The sequence below is a fragment of the Rhyacophila brunnea genome, unplaced genomic scaffold (genome assembly GCF_057557595.1).
Source record: "Rhyacophila brunnea isolate RB1 unplaced genomic scaffold, BYU_Rbru_1.0 scaffold_12, whole genome shotgun sequence".
Lineage (NCBI taxonomy): Eukaryota > Metazoa > Arthropoda > Insecta > Trichoptera > Rhyacophilidae > Rhyacophila > Rhyacophila brunnea.
In genome coordinates this window covers 34,643,441-34,667,616 of record NW_028232774.1, presented here as the reverse complement: position 1 = coordinate 34,667,616, position 24,176 = coordinate 34,643,441, and the positions used below count along the sequence as shown (strand labels likewise).

The 24,176-nt window shown below is 30.6% G+C and overlaps 1 protein-coding gene across 1 annotated transcript in view; it reads left to right on the top strand.

The window, feature by feature from the left end:
* LOC147078092 (orexin/Hypocretin receptor type 1-like) overlaps positions 1-22,122 on the top strand; it is a 278,174-nt gene extending 256,052 nt beyond the window's left edge. Inside the window, exons 6-7 of the mRNA XM_085940168.1 lie at positions 5,172-5,284; positions 21,791-22,122. Coding sequence (XP_085796294.1) covers positions 5,172-5,284; positions 21,791-22,122 — 445 coding nt within the window. The remainder of the gene's footprint in view (positions 1-5,171; positions 5,285-21,790) is intronic.
* The last annotated feature ends 2,054 nt before the right edge of the window (positions 22,123-24,176 follow it).

Genomic DNA, 24,176 nt, shown 5'->3' with positions numbered 1-24,176 from the left:
CTGCCATGCTCAGATGGTCGAATGGAATAATCTTTAAACTTGTAGCATGCAAGATTAGAGCATTATGTTATTGGCACCGCGGACGGAAATCGTGGTTGACTTCTCGTCATAAATATCATGTTTTTACAATGATTCTGACAAGTTTTGTATAAATTTAAAATGTATAAAGTAAATTAATTTCATTACTTTTTAATAAATCACGAACCGGAAAGCAATATTTACTTTTCCATGATACTGAGTAATACTCTTGGAGATTTCACGAACAGGAGCTGCGCTCCGGTGCGTTACGGTGCATTTCAAGCGGTGGTGCGATACCATTAATAATGGTTTATTCCTCAATTTGAATTTTTGAATTCTCAATTTCACCACTTCAATAAGTTTCGATTGGAAGTTGTCACTATTGACATTTTATGTAAGTATTGTCTAATTTTACTTTGACAATAACCCCTGTTTCAGACGGGACACTGGTGTTGCGCTCTTATATAATAAGGAGGTCTTTGAATTCAAATAAAAGAGCATTTGTATTAGGTTTATGAACGCCCCAGACCTAATGAGTCAACGCATAATTTCGCGTTATAAATTAAAACATAAAACTGGCTGCGGTAATTAAAAACAAGTGTATCGGCGGCTTGAGAATATAGCGGCCGACTAGGCCTACTTATTCGAATACAAAGGCCTCCTATAGTATATCGAGCGCAACACCGGTGTCCCGTCTGAAACTGGCCTAAGGGTCGAGTAAAATTAAATTCGATTTATGTGATGTCAGTCTTAACTCTTAATCAATGTCACATACACATAATATTTAATATAAGCAGCGATATACCTATATATGATATATTTACATTATTATACTTATTATTATACTTATTTTGTAAATCTATGCTTGGCTTTTGTCTAATATATGAGCATTCAAATAGTCCACATATTGCATTTAGAAAATTTGCGGCGTCATACTTCGAACGTGAAGATCTCTTCACTTAGAATGTTCGGTAGTTTTGTATTACTTTTAATTTGTTACTAAATACAATTTTTAATATTGCTTCTACGTGCTCATCTCTCCCATGGGTACCTTAACTTAAAGTTTTGTAAATTCAGTCAAAGCACACTTGAGTGCAAGGTGACCTTAGTCTTGGGTAACTGCTCCTGAGACATTCTCAGTCATAAAAAAAATGATGCTTCACACCAAAGTCCTCATATTATAATAACGATCATTTGTTACGCGTAGAATGACGACATCAATTACGATATTTCATTTTTACCACGTTTTATTAGCTCGTATTCTTGTTTGTGCGGTACAGATTTTTTCTTGTGTGTCCAGTATATTTTTTTTCTTGTTTGTCCAAGATTTGTATTGGGACGATTGAAGATTATTAACTAACTTCCCGACTAGCTAGACATTTTAAACTTTTAGAATATATATCAGAATACGACGTCAATGCATTCTTTTAATACTTTTAGCCATTTTTAAGCAGAATTAAATTCAATTTCAGTTAATTCTGTTTTTTAAAGAAAGTTATTATTGTTGGTTGCTAAGGGGTCCTAGCAACTAAATTATTAATATATACGTGCGTTACTATAGAAATCAATATGAAATGTCAAAATGACATTTCAGTATTCTATATTTATTCAGTATTTTTATCAAGCACAATAAAAAGTTTTTATTAATACATAGAATTGTCAAGTTTATATGATTCAACAGAAAATTTAAAAACGTGGTGTATAAAAAGTTCTTTTTATCTTGTAATTATTATTTAATAATGTCAGGCTATATAAAAAAATATAATTTATGTAGTATGTTGCATAATAATATGTCCAACATTGTCGGTATAATATAAATGGACAAAAATATTTTTAAATAAAAATGACAAATTTATCTCGTCGGAGTTTTTAATATCTCAATGACGAAATATTATTATATTATATATTTTTTTATATAACTTATTTTTTCGACCTTCTTACGTTACCTTTTTTCTCTTTTAGTGGACATAAGAATTTGACATCGATGGAAATAAAAAGAAATTCCATCAAAAAAAATTCACTGATAAATAATGGCAAAACGATATTCTAAATTGTTAAATCACGCACAAAGCGTACCTTTTCTGAAAAAAGTTCAGTGGAAATGAAACAATTCGCTCAATCAATGTCTGGTATGTGTGGAAAAATACAAACAAAATAGGTATGTAGGACAGAGAGGAAAAAACTACGAAAAATAAAAGAGATTCGCTTATTGGGAATAATAATAATTGCGTTACAGAAACATTTTCTGTTTTGATCAATCGACAATGTAATTCTTTGATGGATGGCCAGAATTAAGGACACAATATTTTTTTTAATATATCATTCTTTCTATCTGTTGAGCCTTGTTTGAAACATTTAATTGTGTACCCTCATTCTGATAATGTTGTATTCATTTTACTGCTACACTCAAGGCCCAATACCGGCGCGTGATTGAGCGTTATCGAGAAAGTTTTCTGTATCGTTTAGGCTTCGGTTACATAGTAATACCGTAAGGAACTCACGTGTATGTTGATGGAGTCCTTCATTGAGCATTATTTCAGGTTTAGGAAGTGAGTGACATTATAGCTGGCAGAATTAGTTATAACATAGAAATATAATTTATAATTCCGCGCAGAATTACGATTTATTACACTAAAACATGGACAAGCAGGGGTCTTATTACAATTACTTTTAAAGAGGTCTTAGATTAGGCATTACACTGACGTAATTTTTTTGGGCTGAATTAACTAGGTACCTTGTGGTATTCACCGCTGCGTGGCGAAGTGCGCGGGAGATTAACATTTTGAAGGGACATTGTCCGAGGCATCGCGCCTTACCCGGCAGAGTGGTTTTTGCAACTGTCCCACAAAACTATTTTTCAAAGGGGATCTTTGCACCTTGGGTGCGGGATAAGAGTAAATCACTTGACAAACTTTCGAAAATATTACGGTAATTTTTGGCCCGGAATCTTCGAGGCCAGATATTCTTTCCGAAAAAGGGGGGTCAGGTAGTTGTTTCTAGGTTTGAAGACACGTTGAGAGAGCGTATTTCGTTTGCGGAGTATATCTTATTTTATAATATTCATCGGGGTAGCAAACTTTTGCAGGGCATACGTCAGGGATATTTTAATGATATTTTTAAATTTGTGGTTAGATTACTGATTTGGAATTTGAAACGTTCGCGTGCTAGGGGTTTCGTTTGGTGATAATAGGTAGGTGCTTCACTAGTGCTAAGCTAAGTACTATGCTTGTCTACTAAAAACACTACTGCCACCTTTATTTATGTTTATTTAATACCTCTATGACTGCCACATTACACGCTACGTGCTTAGATACAAATTCATTTGACATTTGGGAGCGCTCAAGTCAACAACGATGTCACTATCAAAACTAACCAGAAAGCTACTTCTCACAGAGAATTTAAGTTTAAAATTTCGAAAGTCACAAATTCGAAGTTGTTGGGTGCATAATGTTAATTCATCTCGAAGTACTCTTGGAGAGTTTCAACTTCTCTACAAAGAATTTCGGAAATACGATGAAAAGTTTTTTAGTTCTTTGAAGATGAACCAGGAATCATTTTACTTATTGTTGGGCAAATTAAAAGCGATATTACAAAAGGTTGGTACGCATTTCAGATGTTCTATAACACCTGAGGAACAACTACTTATTGTAACATTAAGGTAACGTAAATCCTTTTGCATCTCTCTCCCTCGCAATACTTTTTCGTCTATGGGCACACTACGGCCCATGCGTCATTATTCATAACCTCAAAATATACGGTGACGTTTGTCATATTGAAGAAATATTCTAAACATCCTCCATCTTGCAAAATCACTAGGTGACACATTAAAATTAACCAACATGTTTGTTCGCCGGGAGACTCACTAGGTGACTAATAATCACGTAGCGAGGCGCGAAGCGTGCAGTGTGGCCATTGCTATAGTATAGTGTGCGTCCGTTCACTAGGATATGTCACCTAGCAGGTACATCAAGCAAGGCACCTACCTATGTGGCCTAAGGCTTAATGATTCACACTCTCGTTACAATAATGTCACCTTATGCCGTGTCCACAAAGTTTTTAGTAAGAGATTTTTAGAAATTCATGGTAGATGCCTTTAAATATAAATAGATGGTGTAAAAGTCACACTATATGTGTTATTTTGGCAAAGACATCGCCTTAAGATAGTATTATGACTTGTAGGCTGTAAGAATGCATTGAAATACTCGGTTGATTTTAATTAGGTTTTGTTGCCTTTTTTATAGGTTAAACAAATAGTAAATAATGACGATGAAACCTTGTTATACTTATTACTTATGTTTTTAATCTCGTACGGTAACCTAAGGTGACATCACCGGAAATGGCGGGATCTATCCGCTTCGTAAAGGAAATGATAATATACGAGTTAGAGTGAGATAAAATAAACTGGAACGTAAACGTATTGCCTTGATTACACGTAACGAGTACAGTGACGAGACAGTGCTCTTGGCCGAGTGCTCAGTTGGTTATGTTTAAACACACACTCGGTGCGTAATATTGGTGCGGTAATATTTTTTAACAATTTATTAAAACGTTCTACATCCATTCTCAGAAGCGCTCTAAATTCATTAGGGTCTTCTAACTCCAATTCACTAAAAAGAGTGCATGTTGCACTACAATATAGTCTCCTTAAAATCCACTGTCTCGTTCAAAGACATTTATCTTCTTCGCGCAATTATTCATTCATTTCTTCAATCAGGATGAACAGCTTATTATATTTTTTAATGTACGTTTTACGATCCATGTTTCGGTACACAAAACTAGCCTGCTTTTTGATCGAAAATGGACTGACTTGCCACCAAAGTCGAAAAGAGAAAAATACGTATAAACACTCTCTCGCCCACACCACTCCCTCGGCGTAGTGACATTTTGCTGTCTCGCCACTGTACTCGTTACGTGTAATCAAGACATATGTTTCACTATTCTAAAAACACTTTATCGGTGTTGGGCTGGTCGGTGAACGGCTAAATAGTGCACATTCACTGCTGACCAGATAATTACTAATTAATTACCACATTTAAATATCATACTAATTAATCTATTGGCCAACTAATCGTTACGCACATTACGCGTCTTTAGCACCGAAAGACTTAAGTCTCCACAATTATTTATTTATGCGTATATTTTGTTTGTTTTAGATATGCTTTCGACATGCAGCAGACAGATGTGATGTCATTCTTGGCCTTGCTCTCTCACTGGCTATGTTATGCGAACAGCGCCGTTAACCCCCTCATCTATAACTTTATGAGTGGTAAGCATTAACTATTCCGTTGTTGTTTATCGATGTTAACTACTTATGCCATCATTACATATTATATATATAATTATATATATCTCGCTTTTATATAAACATTATTTTCCATATCTCTTGCACTAATATAATATGTCCTATACTGACGTATACCACAATCTTTACCCTTTTTATAAAATAGTAAATAAGATACAACATTTAAGGGGGATCCTCATAACTAGAGTTGGGTTTCGGGAATTCTCGAGAAATTTTCGAGATTTTGGATCCCGAATCTCGAGAATTGAAATTTTTAACATTTCGGGAAATCCCGGATCTCGACAATCTTTTCTTGGGATTCGGGATTTCTTTATGATCAGATATTAGTTGAAAAAACAATTTTCTATATGAAAAAAGAGGACAGAAAACATAAAACGTCCAAAGACTGGTCGGGACATTTAACACAATTAAGCCAACGTCGACTCAAAATGACCGCAATTTTTGCAACATCAGGGAATTTTGTGTCTCAAAAGCGTACGCGATTGTCAGACTCAGCGATTGACAGTCTGTGTTTTTTGAAATTCTATTTTAATAAGTAATGTTTTGAATTATTTTTGTTTTTCTACTTCTATTTTGTTTGTCTTCTTACATAAATAAAAAAAATCATATTTTTTGGAATTTTTCTGTTTTTACAACGATTTTAGGATTTTTACAGATTTCAAATTCAAATTACAAATTTCCCGATATCTCGAGAATTCTCGAGAATTGTTTTCTGGAAATCCCGAATCTCGACAATTCAAAATTTCATCATTTCGGGAAATCTCGAATCTCGAGATTGAGATTTTCTCGGGAAATACCCAACTCAGAAGCACCTAGCAGAAAAATACGAAGCTTGCAATTTGAGACTTTTTTTGATAATTTACATTTTCAATTATACCTATTAATTAAAAAATATGTATCTGAAAACATTTAAACGAAAAATATTTTTTTTAAGTCAAAGATAAATTTACAATTGAAAAAAAAAACAGAATTTGTTACATATTTATCTCCCCAGTTACGTTATTATTACATTATATTTTATGGTCATATTTATTCTTAAACTTTAGTTCATTAAGTGTTCTATTTTTTCTCGTGCAGATTTTTGACAAATTCATAGTTTTAATATTTTTTTATGTTTATTTTAAAAAACATCGATTTTTATAAAAATATAAATGTGTATACTGTATAACTTTAAATCCTTCTCGAAAATCGAGCTTAAATATTGGGACCATAGTACTTAATTAAGATTTCACATAAATTAAAAGGATTTCAAGTTATACACATTTATATTTTTATAAAAATCGATGTTTTTTAAAATAAATATAAAAAATATTAAAACTATGAATTAGTGAAAAATCTTTATCTCTCAAATTGCGAGCTTCGTATTTTTCCGCTATGTGCCTCTGCTGGTATAAAGATCCCCCTTAATAAAAATCTCACTATACAACATATTACAATTATTACTAAATAAATTCTTTATTAAATGTGTTCCGATTCTATTACAATTTGTAAATACACTTAGGTCTTCAATTTGTTATTAGTCGTATTGTAGATATTTTATTACGATTGTTACGAATTTGTGTCATTCCAGATAAATTTCCATATTTGGAAAAATGATAGTCAATGCATCTTTTATACAACTTCGTTCAATCTTTACGCGTGTTTCCAATTTACGTCACTGACTTACTTCACCTTATTACACCTTTCAAGTTCTCCGATCCTTTCATTTTTAATATCATGATCTCTGAAGGTTTTTCTAGGGTCGATCTCATGTCATAATAATCGAATTAAGTTGTATTTTTCAAAATAGTTTCACATATATCCTGACATTGCTGTAGATTCATTTAATTTCATTATTCAGATCTTAGTAGCTGAAAGAATCCATCTAAAAATATCTGAATTGTATAACCTGTTCTTATAACCCTATTGGTATATTTCGAATCACAAGTTTTTATCTTTCTGACTAGTGACTCCCTTCATCCCTTCAAGATTTTATACTGAGGTGAAAATAAATTTCTAGTATAAAGTAATTGTAAACTATACTAATCTATTAAAAATATTCACTTAAAAAATTCTGTATATATTTAAATAATTAATTCAAAAAAATTCCATTGACATTTTGCATAAAAGAAAATCATAAATTAAAAAATGCATTTTATTTTTACTTGAAAAGAAAATAATATCAAAAGAAAGAAAATTGGTTTCAATTGAAAATATTCAAGTGGTTATTTTCGCCATTAATTTTATTCTGAATAGCCAATTACGTACAAACTAGCATTACAAAATACGGGTGGATAACTTTATGTATATTTCTACTAATACAAAATAAAGAAGCATTTTTTCTACCACTTTACGTTGATTGTTTGGCTTTCAGATATTTATTACTCTTTCAATGATCAAATCGTATTTTTATTTCATTTTTCTTTTGGTTTAACATTTCTTTTAATTTAAAATTAAAACGCGCGGCTACGTTTTAAGATTCAATTTCAATAATTAAGCAATACAATAATTTGAAACTGGGTTTCATTTATAGATAATTTATTTAATTAAACGTACAATGGAGGATTATTAGAAAGATAATATTGTAACATTATTATAGTTATTTTAGTTTAAAAAAATAGTTTTATGGTAACTAGGGATAGCAATCCTGAGTAGAACCCCACTTATTTTTATTTTTATTTACTTCTTTATTTCACAATAATACATTATTAAAAGTAAAAGCTAATTCCGAAATATCTTTTTTGTCCTAAAATTGTTATTATTCAATAAAAACTCACTCAATGGCAACTAAATAAATTAATCCGATAGAATTATCAAGAAACAATGAAAATGTGACTTATCCTAAGTATGGTGATGGTAATGTAATCTTGAATATAAGTTATGATTATGATTGAGATATAGGACAGAGGTTAACAGATATCGAACATATTATACCGCCCACCGGTTCCACAGTAATGTTGATTTATAAAGTAGGGAAGTAACTTTGCTTTTAAACAGCAAGTTACATCATATAAAATAATACTTAATGTCAGACTTTCGCTAAGGTTGACAGAATAAATCTTTATAAAACAATTTACTGTGGTTAAATCTATCTTTTTATTTATACTTTACACACATAGAAGCATGAATTCTGATTTAATTAAATTTAATTAATTAAATTATTATTGAGATCTCTGAGGCTGATGCAGCGAAACTAAATACTGGATATTTGGCTCAATTTTTGTGAGGAAAACCGAAGGTCTCCTCTTTCGGAATTATTTAGGCAGTTTCTTTCTTTGGTCATTATATGATTAACAGCACCAAAGTCTGAATACACAAGATATGAGGTAGGGAAAGGTATCAATAAACTGAATATCATTGACCACATAATTGGATATAAATAATATTGTCATAGATTTTCATATCCACCACTATCGAATTTATGTTTACTTAAAACCCCTACCGCCCATCATGAAAGCTGAAACGCCCACTAGTGGGCGGTAGGGACCAGGTTGACTACCCCTGTATTATACTGTTAGGTAATTACGTATATATTATATAAATATATAAAACTCTCATAAAAAAAACTAATGATGTCATCAAAAATAGTTTATTTAAATAATATGATTATTTCGCAATATTATGATACTGTCCTAGTAGTTTTCTCTTGACCGTAGGTATTGACACCACCTTCTGGAGAACTCTGTGATGAGAATGAAAGTTTGATGATAGTAATATCTTTATGTTTGACCAATAGAAACAGACATTTTTTTAACGTTTTTCATTGTACCTTATGTATTTATTATAAGCTGATAATAAATCATGTGTAAAGTATTCAGTATGATTTTATATAGTATGGTTGCATCAGGATAATTTAGGTATTACTCTCAGGTTGATAGTTTTCTTTCAACCATCACCACTTGGTGCAGTTATTCTGCCCTGCTAAGTTCAAAAACAGTGTTTTTTGTTTTAGTGGAATGAGAACCCAAGTTTTAAACTACATTTTTTCTTATATTACATAAAAGTATTGAATTATTGTGATATAATCAGTGATAGTGTTTGTTTAGAGATTATATTGTCAAAACAATCCAATAATTTTATATACTATAGGAGAAAAATAGTTTAAAACTTAGGTTCTCATTACACTAAAACCAAAAACACTGTGTTTTTACTTAGAAGGGCAATATTATACACTCGTACTGATTATTGGCAAAAAGCCATTGTAAAGACAAATGTTAATTTGATATCATTTTTAGTACAAACTACTAACCTTAATAAATCAGTAATATAATATCATAAAAATAGAATTTCTACCTTGTTATTAATCAATCAAAATTATCAATCGCATTATTAGTTAATAACATAAACTATTTAAAAACATGAATAGTTACGACTATGAATAGAAAACATGTCACGTGTTATTCGGTGAAAAGTAATTATTTTCTTATTTATGAAAATTATAATTCATCAAAATAACAATTTTACTGTTGTTGATTACTTTCCAAAAATAAATTTTACTACGAGAGTATACAATATTCAAGATCACATTACCTACTTGAAAATAAATATGTTAAGTTAAAATCAAAAAATATTTATTACAAAGAAAGAAGTGTGTATTTGACAAATCAATTAGAAAAAATACAGTTATTCGATTACTTTACTTTAGAGTACCTACGTACATAACTAAACCCCTTTTAGTGTAATTTTGGCCCCATAAACAAATTATATAATTTTAGAATTAACTATACTTTTAATAGTTTTTATTCGATTTCCATATATCTACAAAGTGTTGCTTCAACCAATCCTGTGCAATACTAAAAAACTCTGAGATTAGAACTCTGAATTCAATTCTAATAAGTACCCTTATTTAAAGTCAGACATATTTAGTTTTGTAAGGCGTTCAAAGATGACTGGCTGCTCAAGTGGTACGCAAACTCATTTAGTTCGATCAACAGTTTTTTTTCTTATATTATAATATTATATTATGCTCGGTAGTATAAATCGTGTCCGAAAATTTGTACGTATGCAGTTCGCCGTATCACACTTCACCGTGAAATGTTGTATCGGAAATATACATTCGTGTATAATAAAAGACAGTCCAACCTCTTTGGGTCGTATAGTACTGAGATAAAATTCAAGTCTAAATAAAATACGGTTCTTGTCTGCTTACAGGAAGCCAGCGGCAAACAAATTTTAAAAAAGCCCATATACTAGATTATTTGTTTGGTTAGGTTGGGTTTTCATTCTTGAATTCATGAATTTTGCCAAAAGCGGCTATGAAAATAGAGATGACCGTATAGTATACATATGTATGCGTATAGTATACGGTCATCTCTTTCCCATAAGAAAACTCACGGCGAATTGTGCTACGGTGAAATGTAATTCATACTATTTACATTTAACCTGTAGAAATATGTTATATAAAGCGGAAGATTTGAACATTAAAGAAACTCCCAATTGGATATAAATTATCTAACTGTCAAAATTGTTGACATTTTAATTTATGATAAACACACTTGGAAAAATATATTTTCAAAACTGTAATTTCTCTACCTACTCATAAAGATATAATTCATTTATAATTTTGATACTAAAATACTATTTCAACTATCGTAAAACTGATAATATGGCATGTGTATATAATATAGGGCTATGGAAATTAAGTTGAAAACTAAAATTAAATGATAAGAAGTGCTTATTGATGAGATGAAAAGCATTTCAATAATATAAAAAAAAATGATCATGCTTGTTGGAATCATTTCTTTTGAACCAAAGTATTAATTATTTAATTTGAAGGCTCAATATTAAGTATGGTAGCCAATAATACAATTATTATATACATCTCAAGATCTTTTCTCATATAATATGTTGAAAACCCCAGCTTCTATAGAGATGGAACTTAAATTTATGAAAGTGAAGAAACAAACAGCATAGAAAAGAGAAGAAAAACTTATCGTTTGAGACATAGAAAAAGGCACTTGTGACAGACTGGAAGTTGCTTCAGCGACATTGATAAGTATACCTCAGATAAATCAATCTTCTGGGTATATGGAACATCTTTATTTGTAACCTATATCCCGGCTAAACCTGATAACTGCAAACAATCAATTAACAGAGCGAATTTTGTGAAATCTATTTAAACACATAAATGAAACATTCTGCGTACTTTTAAAATATCCATGGCGAAAAAAATGCGTTTCTACATGAATATTTTTTTAATCTAAGTGAGATGTATTGCTTATCAGGTTTTGCCAAAGAAATATCAAACTTTATTGGATACCGAGGTCATCTCATACATAACGCGGAATTTTAAGAATATCAGAAATGATACAAAGATAATTAATTCAAGATATATTTTCCATTAAAATTTTCCCATTTTGTACTTAAATTACTTTTGATCTTAAGAATAAATCAGTCTCATTTTAGACATTATAGTAAATATGTATACAAAGTAGTTTCTTATTAATTAATATCGTTTTCTAGTCTTTAAAAAAGATAGTATGATGCTACTTTGCCTGTAAAATGATATAGTAGATGTGCCATGACTTTGAATTTAAACTGCCTCAATTTTTGGAGGGGTTTTTTTTATGGAAAACGATATCTTTTATGTTGTCCAAAGTTGGGCGTCGTTCTTTAATTAATTGCTTTAGTCAGTCCATAGCACAATTCTAATGAAGGAAAATATTATATCTTGGAGTAATCTTAAAAAAACATTGTTTCTAAATATTCTCAAAACACCGCACTGCTTATGGGATAAATAACGTTAGCGTTTTTGTTTTTATTGTCACTAAGCGATTTAAATTATTTTCATCCCATCAAATAAAATTACTTGATAGTAATAAATAGTTCCTATTATCTATATTAAAATATTTAAAACATATTATGAATAAATGCTTTTCAATGTTTTTCACAGGTTTTCCTGGTTTCTCAGGTTAGTAGAAAATAACTTTGAACGCATATTGTCTAAGTGGATGTGCAAATTTATGCTATTTATTCGTGTACCTAATCCTCCAAACTGTTTCACACCATTTTCATTTGCAAATGAAAAGCATTTATTTATATATGTGCTGTTACGTGTTTTAAGCTGTACCAGGTTAAAAGCTTTTTCGACAAAATACCAGAAACTCTACGATTATGACAAATAGAGTAACATAAATATTTTAAATATACTGTTTTTTTATTAATTTTTCATTATGGTACTAACATATTTTTTTAAGTATTACATATTATATCCCAAGTGATTTTCTTCCAATAATATGAATATTTTATCAGTGTAGAAATTCTGATAACATTGACAACCTAATCTGGAAAACTACTGACATCAGAAACAAAACAAAAAAAAACTAATACTACCACTTTCTTTTATGATTGGATAAAATAATATTATAAATGTCAATAAATAAAAAATATTTGAGGAACTAAATAATTTATAACACAAACATCGCACACAAGAAATAATCATTATAATCTAAAGATTCTATTTTTTTAATGGATATTTTCACGTCCAGATGAAACATTATGGAGTTCCACAGTGCAAATATTTTAGCAAAAATGAATGGTAGTCAGCCACTCATGAAATCCATTGGCTCAATGTGCTGGATTATTTTTGATATTTAATTAAATTTATCAACAAAAAAACCTGAATGAAAATTTTTAAATGGCCATCAATGTAGGTACATACACTGAAAATTATGGCTAGTCAACAAAAAGATATCTTTTCTCCGATTTATTTTTATTATAAATGCCAATAAAAAGTGTCAAAAAATATTAATCATATACCTATATAATAAAAATATTAATTATATCACTTACAAATATTCAATCAAATCAAATTAATTTAAATTTTTTTTAACAATTGCATGTTTTTTTGATGTTTGCTGTTATGCCTCTACCAGCCTCTTAAGCACATTTTATCCACAATTTCCACACTTCACTGTACATAATTAATTCACAATATTTATTTGTTAGGTACCTACCCAACTGTATTTACTTGCTCTAAGGCACGACGTACACGATACATGTTTTTATTATTATTATTAAATCACACTTGAGCACTTTTGCACAATTACATATTTTATCAATAAAGTATACTTAACTAGTGGCATGAACAAAATTCTTTACATGTTTAAAAATAAAATATAGACTTATTAAATACAATGTTTAATGATATGCCTTACAATACTAGAAAATACCAGTCCACCAGTGGCGAAGGGTGGAGGTAGGCTGGTCCGATATATATAATGCACACTTAACTTTGTCAGTAATACATATTTGATTTCATTGAACTAAGACTACAAACTGCTGATAATATAAGTTAGTTTTTAAATTCAATTAAACCCCGCATATACCCACCAAGCCATAATATAGTATAGTCTGCATGGTTTGGTTAAGGCAGGGCTTAATGAATTTAAAAAAAACTAAGCAACCCTATTCAACATAATTTATTATTATCTATTATATACTCGTATATAAACTATTATCGTTTAGTTGAAACAGGGTTTAATTGAATTTTAGAACTATTTTTAAAACTAACCAGCACCATCTGCAATTTTACAACGTTTTTCTTAGCTCCGGTACAAATCTTGCAATCGATTTTTAACTAACTTTCCGACTAGCTAGACATTTGAAACTTTTAAAATATATCAGAACACGATGCCAATGCATTTTTTAATACTTTTAGCCATCTTTAAGTAGATTTGTATTCATTTTCAGTTAATTCTGTTTTGTATGGAAAGTTATTTCGACACCATTCTTGGTTGGCTCGACACCATTATTGGTCTGGGATCCTAGCAACTAAATTATTAATATATACGTGGATTACTATGAAAATCAATGACATGTCAAAATGACATTTCAGTATTATTTCTATCAAGTACAATTTTTTTTGATCGTTTTAGCTAGTCAAGTCAAGTTTATATGATTCAACAGAAAATTTAAAAACGTTTTATATAAAAAGTTCTTTTTATCTTGTAATTATGTATTATTAGTTCAATGAAAACAAATAAGTATGACTAACAAAGTTTGGCGTACACTATTTATATCGGATATTAACACCTTATCTCCAACACCATCTAATAACATATCCATCCCTCGCCACTGAAGTCCGCTTAATAATACAGTATAGGGATCTTTCAATAACCCTCATATTTTAAACCACTATTAAAAAACATGTATCCATTAATACTGTAAACTGAGGGTATGTATCTGATTTAAATCGAATACATTATTTTTATTGTTAAAACATCTAATGCAATAATTATTAGATTTAAGTTTAGGGTTTTTACTACTCGATAACAATGTATTTAAATTTATTTGTGATGTGAAAACATCATAGTTTACCATTTTTTGTGATTCGGGTATCTAAAGATGAAATCTGGATCGCTAAAATGTTGTAAGTATAAGAAAGTTTATGTATTTTAAATAAAAATGATAAATATACATAATTAAATTTCATTTCTATAAAAATAATTTCACACTGGAAAGTTTAATAAATTACATAAGAATCAACTTTACTGAAAAGTGTTGAAAAACCATAACCAACAAGATAAAAAGAAGTTTTTATATACTTACAACGTTTTTAAATTTTCTGTTGAATCATATTATAAACGTGACTTGACTAGCTTAAACGATCAAAAAAAATTGTACTTGATAGAAATAATACTGAAATGTCATTTTGACATTCATATTTATTTTCATAGTAACGCACGTATATATTAATAATTTAGTTTGCTAGGACCATCCGCTTAGCGACCAATAATGGTGTCAAAATAACTTTTCATACAAAATAGAATTAACTGAAAATGAATTCAATTCTACTTAAAGATGGCTAAAAGTATTAAAAAAATGCATTGGCATCGTGTTCTGATATATTCTAAAAGTTTCAAATGTCTAGTTAGTCGAGAAGTTAGTTAAAAAACGATTGCAAGATTTGTACCGGACAAAGAACCACCGGACAAATAAGAATACGAGCTAAGAAAAACGTTGTAAAAATTTATTTCAACAACGCTGAAAACTTCATATAGACATATAGGTAAAATTAATATAGTAGTAAAAATGTAACATTAAAAATAAATTTTGCTTTAATTAACAGTGTCAAAAAAATTTTGATGTATTATACCTTGTATACTCGTTAATAAGATCTTGTGTGAAATTTTATTTTTATAATTGTCTCTATTAGTTTTTAGATTTAAAAAACTGTAATAAAAAATCCAAAATTGTAATATAAATCACGATTTTTTAAAACTTTTTACCAAAAATTATGAACCTGGGCTCGTGGCAAATTGGGAAGACAAAACGTCCGTGTCTAGAACAGGCCAAACTAGGATGATCAAGAACCGACTACAAAATGTCTAACACAATCGCTAGTTTGTTGTTGTGTCACTTAGGTCTTTACGATTTGGAAATATAAACACTGAAGACAGCTTAAAGCTTTTGACATGTGGTACTACTGAGAGAAGATGCTAGAAGCTTCATGGGCAGTGATCTTTTCAAAAACAATAACCAAAAATTTACAGGATGGATTAGATGGGATGCATTTTAGACCGACGTGTTTGTTAGTCGTGTAGATTCAAATTAATACTATTATATGAGGAAATATAATTATACCATCTAATTTTATCACAAGTGTACAAAGTGTCAGTTAAGATAAAACCCCTTCTATCAAAATTCTTTATAAGATGGCCGCGGTACGAAATTGCGCAACTATAGTGCTCATTATTATTGTTTTCAGTAAAACCAGGATTCAAACCAATTATCAACTACTAAAGTTTCTACTCCCACTATAATAATAAATATAAATAGGAATGTTTCTGAGGTATTATTTCACATATTATACGTTATTTAATAACGAATGATGCTTACTTGAATCTTATGACAAAAAGAGTTTAGTTAGACATAGAAATATTTACATCATTTTATTACCATTATCATTTATCTCAAATAAACAGTTAACCGCAGGCATGTCCAACACGTTGATCGCAGGATGGATTTCCGTTGGTTGAACTATAGGAGAAAATATGTAGAGCATGTAGGTTCAGTTGACCACATAATAATATGATATCATTAAGACTTTGGAGGTTAAGAATTAACTTTCTCCTAATTAAATTTCTCCTTTTTTTCTTAACCAGCTTACGAGAAAGCTTAATGTTAATCATGAGACACTCCGCGTGATCCCGTCGTGTCACGTAATTCGTGATCATTCACGACCTGCCTCCGAAGTGAGAGTAATGATTTGAATATCCGTGCTTTAAATTGAGGCGTAGAATTAATCTTACAGACATGAATTAAGCACTTTGCACCGCAGGAGATAAAAAGACGATCAAAACTTATCATTTTTACGAGGAATGGAAAATTGGGTAGGTATTTCTTTGTGATTGTGAAAGATAAGTATTAATTATATCAGTGTTCTATAAAACGTATTTTTATGTTAAATAATGACATAAGGGAGTCGTATATATCACTGCTATTTTTATACTGAATAGTGATTATAGCATACTAAGTTGAACACGGCCGTTTTACCACAGTGCATTCGAATTAATTATCAATAACTAGTAGGTATTACGTTCAGAATTCGCGATTTCGTACCAAAGCTTGACCGTAGAGAGCTTTGCTTTATAATATTGAAATCATGGAGCGGTGCTCGGAGGAGGAGCACAGAGCAGTGGAGCAATGGGGTTTTAACCAGAGTATCAAAAATTTGTAGTGTTCCACTGCTCCGGATGCTTTTTATTATTATTATTAAATTTTCGCCCTAAAATTAGTTCTAAGTGAGAAGAGGCAGATAATAAAAGACGATTTTCTTTCGGAAATTTTGTTTAATAGAATTAATAATGAAAATAACAAATTGATGGCCCAGTATTGAACAGTAACAACACAAAAACTTAATTTTGAGATAATCATGTTTTAATATTTAAATATTTTACAATACCTAAACAAGATTTGACAAGTTTTTAAAGGAAACATGTCAGAATGTATATATTCAAAATTAAAACGTATGGTCAATCGCCAGTTTTAAATGGAAACAATTTGAAATAGATCTGTACAAAACTGGTTTTGTTTGATTGTTTGTAAAATTTTATATGGGATTTTTGGTTCCGAAGGTATCTAAATTATTTTTTTCGAATTGTTTTTGTATCTACAAAACTTGCAAGTACTATTTTGGTACCAATATCGCAAAATGTCGAATTTTTGACTTGTTACCGTTCAATACTGTGCCATTGAAATAATAAACCTTATTTTATAACTAATTATTTTTTATTTTTTTTAACATAATTTTTATACATATTAAAACTCTTTACCCGGAGCGTAGCAGACTGTTGAGCAGAGCTGGAGCAAGTATTAGGTCCCAGAGCGGAGCTGGAACAGATCAACTCAAAAAAATGCCGCTCCAACCCTCTGGTTGAAATAACTTTACAATAATATAAATTAACTTTTTCTCGCAATTAAATAAAATTCTCAATGTACGAGTATTTCATTAATCCGTTAATCAAAACATTCGTAGTTAATTCCACAGAGCTTTCAAAATATTCGTGTTTACTTTTTTTAGAATATCAAGAGAAACAATAATACATATTATATAAATAATTATGATTGATGTTTTTTTTTTCAAAAAATTACAGCAACAATCGATCAGTATTTAATGAAATATTATTTTTTCATATCAGTGACTATATTATTTGAAAAAAGTTCCTCTGGGACATGAAAATGATAATATTAATGCGGATATTTGATTGTAACGTTTTTCATGAAAGCGTGGGCGATAAAAATTATTGGTACTGCAAAAAATAATAATGTCGTAAAAATATTTTGCGCAGTAGAATTTTTTACTTTTTATTACTTCGGTTATACTACTGAACTTTTAAGTAAGTTTACCAGCTAAGCATTTCGAAATTCATTGCCAAATACTTGATTGAGATTTTGTATTGGATACGGATGATATTAAAAGTTTTCGGATATGATTTGCATACATATAAACAAAAGTAGCACTATCCATAATTCAATATTACGTGAAACTATTCATCTATAAAAATAATATTTATATTTTTAAGACATTTTTTTTCAACAAAATTTAATTTTTTAATATTTTTTAATTAAAAAAAAAATTTGGATACATTTAACATTACTTAGTGCCTACACAATATAAATTATCGGTAAATATTTTTCACTGAGGCTGTTAGTTTCGACGACGGTATTCTCCATATTCATTTTTCAAACATCATCGTCATCAGCCGTGATTGACACACTGCTGGATGAAGGCCTCCCTTAGCTCTATATCCACTCTTATCGGCCCCTAACTCTTTGCTACCACGTACATCTACCAAATTTTATGACTTCATCTATCCAACGAGTTTTACGGGCGTCCCTGTAGGCGCTTAGTGCCTCTTGGTTACTACTGTATGACGGCATTTAACCAGCGGTTGTCCACTCGTCTAACGACGTGTCCAGAAAATTGCCACTTCATCTAGGTACTTAGTGACCTCTATCACATCGCGTACTCTTATATGCTTCCTTACACATTGATTAAATTACTAAATTACAATATGCCCAACATACCTACACCTAGAGTTGGGTTTCGGGAATTCTCGAGATATTTTCGGAATTTTCCATCCCGAATCTCGAGAATGGAAATTTTTAACATTTCGGGAAATCTCGAGAATCTTTTTTAGGGATTCGGGATTTCTTTATTATCAAATATTCATCATCATCATCAGGGGCGCGACAACCCGGTGTGAGTCCTGGCCTCCTCCAATAGCTCCCTCCACCTGTCCCTATCCAGTGTGGCCGCTTTCCAATTTGGTACCCCCAGAATACGGCAGTCACTGGCAGCTCCATCTAACCAGCGAATCTTTGGCCTCCCTCTTCTTCTACATCCTATTGAATTGCTGGACATCACTCTCTTTGCCGGTTCATTGTCATTCATACGGTGCACATGACCTAGCCATCGCAGTCTCCTAATCATAATTGATTGAACTGCGCTGCAATCTTCGTACAGCCCGTAGAGCTCAGCATTATATCTTCTCCTCCAATTGGTGCCATCCCTGATCGGTCCATATATACGGCGGAAAATTTTCTTTCAAAGATGTTCAGGGCTCGTTCATTTCGCAGAGTTAATGTCCAGGTTTCCGATGCGTAGGTGAGCACTGGCTTTACAAGTGTCTTGTAAAGAGTGCTTTTAGTTCGGCGAGATAGTAAGCGGGACTTAAAATGTCTTAACATACCAAAGTAGCATTTATTCGCAGACGTGATTCTCTTGTTGATTTCTTCTGTAATATCATTATTTCGAGTTACAAGAGATCCAAGGTATATGAAACTGTCGACCATAGCAAACTTGTATGCACCAATATCTAACTTTGGTGCGACTTCTCGGGGTGTGACATAGACAGGCATGTATTTAGTTTTTGCCTCGTTTATTTGTAAATACATTCTTTTGTCAGAGGCTTCTAGTGCTGTGAATGCCTTTTTCAGCGCCAATTCTGATATGGCAATGATGTCGATACCATCGGCATACGCCAGCAGCTGCACAGGCTTAGTAAATATCATGCCGCTGCTACGGGCATCAATCTTCGCATTCCGTATCGCCTTTTATAACGCAATATTAAAAAGAAGGCATGCCAGAGCGTCTTAGGCCATTCAATGATATAAATGGCTCGGATATTTCCGCTTGAAGCTTTACCCGGCATTGTACTGGTGTCATTTGTAACATCAGGGAATTTTGTGTCTCAAAAGCGTACGCGATTGTCAGACGCAGCGATTGACAGTCTATGTTTTTTGAAATCCTATTTTAATAAATAACGTTTTAAATTATTTTTATTTTCCTACTTCTATTTTGTTGGTCTTCTTACATAAATAAGAAAAAAATCATATTTTTTTTGGAATTCGTCTGTTTTTACACAGATTTTAGGAATTTTACATTTTTTTTTGAAATTTCCCGATTTCTCGAGAATTCTTATCTGCAAATCCCGAATCTCGAGAATTCAAAATTTCATCATTTCGGGAAATCCCGAATCTCGCAACTCTGCCTACACCGTTCCATATCACATTGCGCCTCTCATAATTTTTGGATTTAACTTATATTTAAGGTCCATGTTTCACATGCTGACGTGAGTATTCGTAGCACACATTGGTTGAACACTTTACGCTTAATACAAAATGGGAGGTCACATTGAGAAGATCAGGCGACCAAATTAATGCACTCCATGCGAGCAATCTCGTTATACATACCGTCATCAATCGATATTTGTTGTCAAAGATAGACGTAGTTGTTGACCCGCTCGATTTGAGTGCCATCTATGAGGATTGCTTTTAGTTCGGCATAGTAGTTGATCATTACTTTTGTTTACAGACATATTTCTTTAAAACTGCTTTGCGGCTTTCATTTATTATTAAAAGCGAATAGCGAAGTAAAATGTCCTCAGCATCATTAAAATGAATCATGTTTAAAATTAGTCGTAAAATATAAAAAATAGCGACTGATGAATATAAACGACTTTGCAATCAACCTACAGTTTAATTATATTTAGCAAACAAACAGAGCTGTATTTACTATGTTATGAATATATTAAGATTAAAATTGCTTATAAAATCAGACTCGAAAAAATATAAAAATGGAGGAGTTTACCGACTTTGAAACTATCAATCTCAATAGCATATTTTACATTTTATTACTAGGTGCCTCTAGTTGCTAAGTTTGCGAAACATTCCAATTTAAAATAGTTATTAAATATATGTATTTGTCACCCAGCCTATATAATATACTATCGGTGTTCTTGAAAACTTTCAAATAAGTTATGTTAATCAAAATGTTTTGCAATAAATGACACATCATTTTTACGTTACATTTTGTATTTATACGTGTAAGCAAATTATATTATAATACGATAAAAATGTTAAATTAACACTAAAATAACATGTACTATACAAATAAATATTCACCTTAATGCGATTTTAGCATTACTTATGCCTACTGAAAATCACAACTTTTTCAGTTACTTACTGACTTCATAATTGAAATGTATCACCCAATTCATTTTTATTATCGTAATCTCTTTAATCTTGAGACAAGACACTTTATAGAAAACTTTTTTAGCCTTAGTTCCACGTCTATATATTATAATTAATATCTTGATAAAATGAAAATCCATAAAATGTTAAAAACTTTTAATTAAGAATAAATTTACATATTGTACATATTTAAATTATAATTATTTCACATTTTAAGTGATCAATTAAATATTATGTAAGAAGATGTTTGAATATCATGTTAATGTTAATACTATCGACTGAAGGTACCTGATGGAATTTGAATTGAAATTCTAATGGAGTTTTGTACTATTCCATTCGGGTCGTTTTTTTGCAACCCGGGTTTCACCTTTCGGCATCTTCAGGTGCCATGTATACTTACCAAAGGCAAATACAAATACAGACAAAATAAAAATATAAATAAAGCAGTAAATTAATATTTCAAAATGTTTTAGAGCTGTAAATTAATAATATTTTTCTTTTTATGTGTCCCAGGCAAATTTCGCAGAGAATTCCGGCGGTCATTCTTCAAGTGCAGCTGTTTGGGTCTGGGTCCAATGCGAGGGACCGGTTCATCAGCCCAATCTGGTCCCAACAGGACTGCAACTATGCGAACCGGGACTAGATGCCGCAGTGACTCCAGCTACCACCTCACTCACCTATCACCATCCACGTACAATAACACGCGAGACAACACACGAGAATTTGGCCGGTCGAATACGTCATTTATTGAAAATAACAACAAGAAAAAGATACGGTCGGATTCGGTGAGTGACAACCCTGCCACCAGGCTCACCATCGCGACTGATCTCGACTCGCGGCAATGACAAAGACGACAACAGGGTTGTACATCGCCGATGCAGTCAGTTGATTACGACAGCACTGTAGGGTTTGATGGAAATGCTGTCGTTGTAGGGTATGTAGGAGAAGATATCGTTGTCAGGGTTGATGGTGAAAGAGGAAGAAAGACAGAAATGAGGCTACTTAGTGAGGCCAATGGGTATCATAAAAATTTGGGATGCTTTAATAAAAAAAAGAAGAGCGTTAATTTTGAATAAATTATTATTACAAAAAATGCATTTCTTTTTTATTGATTATTAAAATTAATTGAAACTCAATAATTTACAATATTTTATTTTAAAACTACCTAATATTTCATATTTCAAACAAAAAGTGGATTAATTATTAAATATATTTTAAAATAAATAATCATCGTCATTTTTTTAAACTTCTTAAGCACCGTTTTTAATTTACTTTAATATTAAAGCAATTAAGCTTATTTTGTGAATAATTCAGGACATCATTTTTTACAGTATTAAAATCACAGATTATCAAAGTATATGTCTATAATATTTTAAATAAAAAAATAGAAAAATACTAAAAATATATCTGGGGAACAAAGCGCTCTTTCAACCAAATCGATGTTTTCAATAATATTCATTATATTCTTAATTTTTCGTGTTTTAAAATTTATTATAAAAAAATAATTAATGTATAAAATATGTAATGGTGTTTTATTGACGTTTAAACTAGTTATTTACATAAAACTTTTTCATCTTACTGTTATCAGAGGAAGCATTTTTAATTTATAATTAAAATCAAAAGAGCTTAATAAGCCTTTGCATTCAAAACAGTGTTCTCAGGTGGCGATTTTTGTCGTTCAAAATGTTGAATGACAGTTGAACGTCAATTAATAAGTGTGAACCGCATTTCAACAAACTTGATCAACTTGTAATTGAGTTAAATGAAATTGGGGTTCTTTCTACGCTTAGTCATCCAACATTCTAGTCAACTGGTTGCCTAGGTACGCAATCAAGGCGATAATAACTCGCATCGGCTATATTTTCTATAGTTCGTTACTTAAAATATCATGAATTACTAATATGATAGAATTAACAAATTCACTTGACGCCATTTTGGTTTTGATATGTACGAACATTCCTTTTGATTTTTCGTTCAACATTCAACATTCATCTGACAGTTGAACGACAAAAATCGCCACGTGAGAACGCGGAATTTCACACAGTTTATTCCAATCTTACAACATTATATTTACAATAATATTGTTGACAAATATATTTCATAAACAATATAAATATGAAATGCTACACAACATAATATTAGGTACATTAAGTCTAGTGTATCTCAAGTCTTATTTTGCCGAAAATTAGTGTCTACTCACAACGTAAATCCAAAATTCTTAAAACTTTAAAGCTGTAAATACGTTGTCACGAATTTACTTACGGCTTTATAGTTTTAAGCAAATGAAAAGTGTAAGTAAGCAAATAAAAATCTTAAATTGTCTTTTCCCGTAAGTGTTTATTTTGGAGATGCACTAGCTCTACGATACAGATTATTTAAATATCAAATTATTTATTTTTATTTTAAGAAAATAATTTTACAATTTTTTTTATAAATGCAATGATTGAATAAAATGTATACATGTATTTTAAGTAATAAGTAGATACATTTATTAATAGTTATTTAACTTTAGTATGGTTTGTTTGCTTTAAAATAAATTAAACATCATCCAACAAGCGATTAAATATATAAATACGTATTTTTAAAGTAAATAGTCGTAAGTTAAATTATAAATTTAATTAAAAATAATTAAAATTCATGTGCATAACCATAAGTATGCTAGTGCATATAATAATAATATAACCTATAAATAATTTAAAAAAACAGGGAGGTCCATATCTTTATTTATACAAAAATAATAGATTTAAAAATAATATGTATTTTTAAATATATTATAAGAGCATTAAACATAAATTAGTAATTTTATCAAAATAATTATATTTTAAAATTAAATAGTATTAAAAATAATACCTACTATAAAGAGGGTACGAAATTATGAGGGGTATTTATTAATAATTGT